General features: G+C 45.9%; 1 protein-coding gene across 2 annotated transcripts in view; it reads right to left on the bottom strand.

Moving 5' to 3' along the window:
- Window positions 1-4,010: 4,010 nt before the first annotated feature.
- Window positions 4,011-8,397, bottom strand: part of LOC106568492 (zinc finger and BTB domain-containing protein 7C) — a 31,221-nt gene continuing 26,834 nt past the window's right edge. For both annotated transcript variants that reach the window (XM_014138886.2, XM_014138887.2), the window contains exons 2-3: window positions 6,764-8,131; window positions 4,011-6,178 (exon numbers count right to left, since the gene is read on the bottom strand). In XM_014138886.2, coding sequence (XP_013994361.1) covers window positions 5,473-6,178; window positions 6,764-8,103 — 2,046 coding nt within the window. In that variant the 5' untranslated portion in view covers window positions 8,104-8,131 and the 3' untranslated portion in view covers window positions 4,011-5,472. The remainder of the gene's footprint in view (window positions 6,179-6,763; window positions 8,132-8,397) is intronic.

Below are 8,397 nucleotides of genomic sequence, written 5' to 3'. Positions count from 1 at the left end.
GTTTCACAGTGCATACACAAAAGTCTTCTCTGGTACCACATGATATGATAAGATATAACATAATTACGTACATGTGGTTCCAACATTTTGTTTCTGTAAAGATGGGGCCGACCGTCATATTTCTTGGGAAAATGAAATGCCGGTGGTAATATTGTTGCAGCCAGAGTGAAGGGAACATCAATGTCTACAAAATTGAGAAACAGAAAATAATTTAAAGTGCTAAAACAGTTTATTCATAAATGATTGTTATTCAATCAATACCATTTTTCTTTGCAAAACTTATTTGGGGTTTAGCAGAGTGTAGCCTATGACGTAGCAGTGCTTGCTGTGCTTTGCATTCCCAAACGGGGCGGCAGCGTAGCCTAGTGGTTCGAGCGTTGGACTAGTAACCAAAAGGTTGCAAAACTGAATCCCTGAGCTGACAAAGTACAAATCTGTTGTTCTGAACAAGGCAGCGAACCCACTGTTCCTAGGCTGTCATTGAAAATAAGAATTTGTTCTTAACTGACTTGCCTAGTTAAATAAAGGTCAAATCAGAAGTGATACAGTATCCCACTCTGATGGGGCACAGCTGCACCACAGGGTGAGGTCTGGTTTATAAATGGGTTTTAAAACTTTAGTATAGTCAATCACCCAGTAGAGAGCAGTGGAGAGCTACAGATTGATGAAGTCTAGAAATTGGGGAGAGGAAATTACGTCTGTGTCTGTAAAAACACTACTTGCTTGTCCATTAGGAAGACAAGACCAGAAAGTGTACTGTAACTGATTGCCAAAAGCAGATGATTTAATTAACCAAATTTTTTGGTCACTTGTTGTGGGGCTCCTGACTGGTGCAGAGGTCTAAGGCACTGCATCTCAGTGATAGAGGTGTCACTACAGACACCCTGATTTGATTCCAAACTATATCACAACCAACTATGATTAACAGTCCCATAGGGCACAATTGGCCCAGTGTCATCCGGGTTTGGCCGGTATAGGCCGTCATTGTAATTAAGAATTTGTTCTTGACTGACTTGCCTAGTTAAAAAAGCAATGAAAACACTTCACTGGAACTTTCTCAATTTGTATTTTTGTGATTCCTCATAGAAGGTCCAAGATCTCTCTCCTCTGACCTTCTCCAATGAGTTTTGAGAAAAATGGGGTGAGTAGAAATGGGAGGAATGGAGGAAAGTTAAAAGATATCAAGATAAATCTAATTCAGATGAAGATCTGATGTACGGAACATTAACTAAAGTGTTTAATGAAATGTGGTGATTTAATAAACAGATTTGCAGTATTATAAATGATTTAGAGCAAATCCGTTATTTACTTGTCAAAATCCCATAGGCCTTACCTAGGTCTAGATTCAATCAAATCAACCGTTAATCAGCGATAGCCGACACTCGCATAGCGGATGTTCTACACCCGCATAGCTGATGTTCTACATCCGCATAGCTGATGTTCTACACCCGCATAGCTGATGTTTGGCACCCGCATAGCTGATGTTCTACACCCGCATAGCTGATGTTTGGCATCCGCATAGCTGATGTTTGGCACCCGCATAGCTGATGTTTGGCACCCGCATAGCTGATGTTCTACACCCGCATAGCTGATGTTTGGCACCCGCATAGCTGATGTTCTACACCCGCATAGCTGATGTTTGGCACCCGCATAGCTGATGTTCTACACCCGCATAGCTGATGTTCTACACCCGCATAGCGGATGTTCTACACCCGCATAGCTGATGTTCTACACCCGCATAGCTGATGTTCTACACCCGCATAGCTGATGTTCTACACCCGCATAGCTGATGTTCTACACCCGCATAGCTGATGTTTGGCACCCGCATAGCTGATGTTCTACACCCGCATAGCAGATGTTCTACACCCGCATAGCTGATGTTCTACACCCGCATAGCTGATGTTCTACACCCGCATAGCTGATGTTTGGCACCCGCATAGCTGATGTTCTACACCCGCATAGCTGATGTTTGGCATCCGCATAGCTGATGTTTGGCACCCGCATAGCTGATGTTTGGCACCCGCATAGCTGATGTTCTACACCCGCATAGCAGATGTTCTACACCCGCATAGCTGATGTTCTACACCCGCATAGCTGATGTTCTACACCCGCATAGCTGATGTTCCACACCCGCATAGCTGATGTTTGGCACCCGCATAGCTGATGTTCTACACCCGCATAGCTGATGTTTGGCATCCGCATAGCTGATGTTTGGCATCCGCATAGCTGATGTTTGGCACCCGCATAGCTGATGTTTGGCACCCGCATAGCTGATGTTCTACACCCGCATAGCAGATGTTCTACACCGCGCATAGCTGATGTTCTACACCCGCATAGCTGATGTTCTACACCCGCATAGCTGATGTTCTACACCCGCATAGCTGATGTTTGGCACCCGCATAGCTGATGTTCTACACCCGCATAGCTGATGTTTGGCATCCGCATAGCTGATGTTTGGCACCCGCATAGCTGATGTTTGGCACCCGCATAGCTGATGTTCTACACCCGCATAGCTGATGTTTGGCACCCGCATAGCTGATGTTCTACACCCGCATAGCTGATGTTCTACACCCGCATAGCGGATGTTCTACACCCGCATAGCTGATGTTCTACACCCGCATAGCTGATGTTCTACACCCGCATAGCTGATGTTCTACACCCGCATAGCTGATGTTTGGCACCCGCATAGCTGATGTTCTACACCCGCATAGCAGATGTTCTACACCCGCATAGCTGATGTTCTACACCCGCATAGCTGATGTTCTACACCGACAAAGCTAATGTTTTGCACTCACATTGCTGTTTTTTTGCACCCGCATAGCGGATGTTTAGCACCCGCATAGCTGATGTTTGGCATCCACATAGCTAATATTTTGCATTCACATTGCTGTTGTTTTAAACCCGCATAGCTGATGTTTTGCATCCGCATAGCTGATGTTTTGCATCCGCATAGCTGATGATTTGGAGGTGTCAAAACCGTAACTGCATTGGAGCTGTAAAATGAGCAGCCACTCCTGTTCAAAGTTCAGAATGAGAAAGTGAAGGCTAAATAATTTAAAATCATTAAACAAAATAATGAGGGTTTCTATCATCCTAATAGAGGTGTAGATTACATCTATCATCCTAATGGAGGTGTAGATTACATCCATCATCCTAATGGACGTGTAGATTACATCTATCATCCTAATGGAGGTGTAGATTACATCTATCATCCTAATGGAGGTGTAGATTACATCTATCATCCTAATGGAGGTGTAGATTACATCTATCATCCTAATGGACGTGTAGATTACATCTATCATCCTAATGGAGGTGTAGATTACATCTATCATCCTAATGGAGGTGTAGATTACATCTATCATCCTAATGGAGGTGTAGATTACATCTATCATCCTAATGGAGGTGTAGATTACATCTATCATCCTAATAGAGGTGTAGATTACATCTATCATCCTAATGGAAGTGTAGATGCCGTGTGGCTCAGTTGGTAGAGCATGGTGTTTGCAACGCCAGGGTTGTGGGTTCAATTCCCATGGGGGATCAGTACGGATTTTTTTTTAATGAAATGTATGCATTCACTACTGTAAGTCGCTCTGGATAAGAGCGTCTGCTAAATGACTAAAATGTAAATCACATTCCCGTGTTCCAATTTGTAAACAAGACTGCATGGGATTTCTCTTAATGTGACTCCATGCAGCCAATGGCAATGTCCGCTTTAGGTATAACGCTGGGAGCTGCTAGTGGATTTGACAGCTCCACCTCAGACACCGGCAAAACAGCCACGATACAGACGTCAGCTACAGCAGATCTGATTGACTGGAGCCCTAATTTCATTGTGTGTCAAATATCCATTCTCTAAAATGGCATCTAAACCATATTTACATTTATGAAAGATTCGCAACAAAGGCGCACGCACACACACACGCACGCACGCACGCACACACACACACACACACACACACACACACAATCAGAAAAGTTAGATAATGAGACTCCTAGACCCACAGGAGTACAACATTTAGTGTCTTTATAAAACAAATATAGCCAAGGCTCATTTAAATATGCATAAATAGCAAGAAAATAGTTTCCCATTTCATTTCAATTCAAACAATTCTGAATAGCAGTATTTATACATAAATCAGTTAAGAGCACTGTATGAACATAGATTAGAAACCTCTTTAAAGGTCTTAATGCTCCAATCAGGAGCAGGGCGTAGCTAAAGCAATAATTCAGTGTATATCAGTCTAACAAATTGTACACGTCTTGGTCTTTAGAAGAAACACAGATACCAAGGCTTATGAAACATTTGTGAAATATCAAACGGCACATCTTTGGATGGGTTATCGATGATAAAAACAACAAGTAATAATTCAACAATAATCAATATTACTATGGTCAAAATCTTTAAAACATTTTGTATATATTTACAAAACCTGAGAACAAGGCAATACAAGGGTGAAAACAGTTTTGGATCGAGATTTGTATTTTATTTTTTAAGTCAAGTGAATCATTTTGTCCTGGTTTTGAATGTTCTTCGGTGGCTTACACTACCCTGCCCATTAGAACTGATATTGGTCTCCAACTTTGGATGGATTTGGAATCTATTTGTAGTTTATAAATAACTTTGATGGCTGATATCGGTGTATTTTTTTGTAGACTGTGAATTTGGGAGACAACCTATTGCTAATAGTAAGTATACTATGAATGATGCTGTGAATTAGACATTTACATCCAAAGATAAACAATTACAATCCAAAGATAAACAATTATGTCCTGAGAGTATTCTTTTGTGTGTGTGTACTTTTGCAACATACAAAATCTATTCATCCAGTTTTATTTCTACAAATTAAATGTTTTTATAAAAATCCTTGTGATTTTGATTTGAGATGTCTAAAATCAACTGTTTTCCAGTAATTCCCCTATTTTCTATACATTTATATTCCCAGACATCACTCCCCTCAAACTCTCATCTCCTCAGCCTAATATCCTTGTATCTCTAAACAGCAGGTAGAACATCTATCAGGCAGAGAACTTTCTGTTCTGTATGGTTCTGAGATGAAGCATCAGTTATCTGTTGGAAGTGTCAGTTGGCCGGCTCTCCCTCTGTTCAGGTGTCAGTTGGCCAGCTCTCTCTCTCTGTTCAGGTGTCAGTTGGCCGGCTCTCTCTCTGTTCAGGTGTCAGTTGGCCAGCTCTCTCCCTCTGTTCAGGTGTCAGTTGGCCGGCTCTCTCTCTGTTCAGGTGTCAGTTGGCCGGCTCTCTCTCTGTTCAGGTGTCAGTTGGCCGGCTCTCTCTCTGTTCAGGTGTCAGTTGGCCGGTACTCTCTCTGTTCAGGTGTCAGTTGGCCGGCTCTCTCTCTGTTCAGGTGTCAGTTGGCCGGCTCTCTCTCTGTTCAGGTGTCAGTTGGCCGGTACTCTCTCTGTTCAGGTGTCAGTTGGCCGGCTCTCTCTCTGTTCTATCATCTTTAATCTGTGTCAGTTGGTCGGCTCAGGGATGGGAGAGACGTGGTTCTCTAGTCTAATGGTCCAGGGGTCAGGGGTTGGGGTGTAAAATGGAGGGTGGGTAAGGACTTCCCCCCCAGGCCCCGCCAGGGCAAAGGTGAACATGCCCCTCTGTCTCTCCAGCTCCACTTTGTCAACCACATGCTTCCTGTCTGACTGGTGATGCCGAGCCTCCCTGGCCTCACGGCCCTCCCTGGCCTCACGGCCTTCTCTGGCCTTCCTGCCCTCCCGGCTCTCTCTGCTGTCACTGTCCAAGTCCTTATAGCCCAGGCCCTTAGCACCCAGGGCCTGTCTCTCTCTCTCCCCTAGGCCCAGACCGTGACCTCTAACGCCTCTGTGGGAAGAGGGCAGGAGCCGGCAGCCGTCCTTGCCATCCTCGTGGTGATTGGCCGAGCTAGGAGGGCCCTGCAGGAAGTTGTTGGCTGAGCGCCAGGCGGCGGGCTTGCGGCCTCGTCGAGGGCGTGAGACGCGACAGCTCTGCCTCTTGATGTGTCGGTGCAGGTGGTCTGAGCGTGTGAAGCTCTTGTAGCAGTGCTCACACTGGTAGGGCCGCACTCCTGTGTGGATACGCAGGTGGTTCTTCAGGTCGTAGTTGTGGACAAACTTGGAGTTGCAGTGGAGGCAGACGTAGGGCCGCTCTCCTGTGTGCTTCCGCATGTGGATCTTCAGCTTGTCTTGCCTGAAAATAAAAAATAGAAGCTTATATTATTTATTTTAGTTCACTTTTATGTTACCAGGTTGTCCCATTGAGGTCAAATAACATATTTTTCAATGTGTTGTCCTTTCAACTGTATGTGTTCTGAAAGATGTATCAGAGATGAAAGCATTGTTGGTGGGTATACTCTGGGGTACGTATTAAATGGGCCAGGTGATACAATCATGCCAGAGCAGAGGCAGGAAGTGACTAGAAAGAAAGACAGGGGGTTTCCACTTTTTAGGTCTCTGATGATAATCAGATGAGAGGATACAAATCAAACGCCTTAACCACAAAAACACTCCCTTACCGTAATACCATAATCTTTGTCCAAAAACAACCCTCTCAATTTCACATGTTAATAATTGCTATCTTTTTTTTTACATGTAGGCATTTTGATTATTATCTTAGAATATGATCAGGCAACACTTTTACCTAATCACTTAGCCACTTATCCACATACGTGGCATCACTAATGGATACTGTATGTGTCTGTACTGTGTTTATTGGCTTTTATAATCTCCTTGCAGAAGATGGCAAGACCTACAGTATCAAGAGTGTTTGTCATACCTGGTGAAGCGCACCTCACAGATGGTGCACATATATGGTTTCTCTCCTGTGTGAGTCCTCATGTGTCTGGGTAGTTTCCCTGCCCCCTGGATCACCTTGTTACAGATGGGACACTGCTGGGATGCTTTGGGCTTCATCTTCCTCTCCTCCTCCATCTGCCAGGGAGGGAACAGCACCCCCAGGTGGCTTGATGCACTCAGGAAGCTCAGGTATGAGCGGAAGTCTTCCTCCTGCTTTATCTGACTCGGGTGGAGGTGAGGCCCCTCGGACTGTACCACCCCCACCCCCAGGCCGGAGGTCATTAAGTCTTTCAGGAAGTCACTGTGGAGCATGCTGGGAGGGACTTCCTCCTTGACGACCTCTCTCTTCACGGCCAGGTCTAAGGGTCGGTTGTCCAGTTGAGAAGGGTGGGAGGAACGGTGGAGGGTCGGGGTCTGGGTGTGGTGGCTGGGGTTGAGGTTGGGGTCTAGGACCTGCGGGGGGAATCCTGGGAACTCTGCAGCCCACATGGGAGGGTAGAAGCCAGGGAGCAGAGGGGAAAAGTTGTCCCTCCTGTCCAGGACTGATGGCAGTTTAGGGTACAGCCCTTCCTGTAGCAGAGACTCAATGGAAAAGTCCTTGAGGGCTCGGCTCTCCATGCGCTCATGCTCCGGGCTGGGTTTCTCACACTGAGAGTCTTTGTCTGTGCACTTCCTGTTCCTCTGCAGCTCGTACCGGTGCTGGTACTGACTGGTACTGGGTGGACTGGGTGGTGCTCCTCTCTCCGACTCAGCCTGGTCCTGACTCTCTGACGACCTCGAAGACCACTCACTGGCGTTGTCCTCCTCATGAACCTCCTGCTCGTCCTTCCTCGACTCTTCTTCCTCCTCCTCCTCCTCCTCCTGTTCCTCTACCTCCTCCTCTTCGTCTTCCTCTTCATCTCCCTCTCTTCCTCCTCCTCCTCCCTTGCCAGAGTCCATAATCTCCAGACAGACAGTGACGATGCAGGGGATCTCCAGCATCTGAGCCGCTCCGAGAATTTCTTTCACGTTGGACGCCGTCACCGTTAGCGTAGATGTGTAGGCAAACTCCAAGATGGCCGTCAGTGACTCGGGGGCCACGAAGTCTATCTCATACACCCCGTGCTTGTCCCTTCCGTCCGAGGACACGGTGAAGAGCTTCTTGAAATACTGGCTGCAGGCGGCGAGGACAGATCGGTGGGTCTGATACTCCTGATCACGTACGATGAGCACCACGTCACAGAGCAACCCGGCGCGGCGCTGTTCGTTAAGGCAGCACAGGACATCACTGCTGTGGTTGGGGAACGGAATCCCGATCAGGTCATCTTCACTGTGGCCCATCCTCGACTCTCCTTCTCCTCTCTCTGATCTACAGAACAGAGAGACAGACATTAACTATTAGTTCTATGTAGGTAGACAAGTTCTGTTTAATCAGGCAAGATCCTGATTTATAGACAGGGACAAAACATCACATTTATTACACGTTTATAGTCCTCTTTACACCAACAGTTGTCCCAAAGTGCTTTACAGTAACCCTGCCTAGAAAACAAAGTGTTTTACAGTAACCTTGCTTAGATAACAAAGTGTTTTACAATAACCATACCTAGATAACAACGTGTTTTACAATAACCATGC

This window comes from Salmo salar, chromosome ssa13 (assembly GCF_905237065.1).
Source record: "Salmo salar chromosome ssa13, Ssal_v3.1, whole genome shotgun sequence".
Classification (NCBI taxonomy): domain Eukaryota; kingdom Metazoa; phylum Chordata; class Actinopteri; order Salmoniformes; family Salmonidae; genus Salmo; species Salmo salar.
This window is presented reverse-complemented; position numbering and strand designations above follow the sequence as displayed.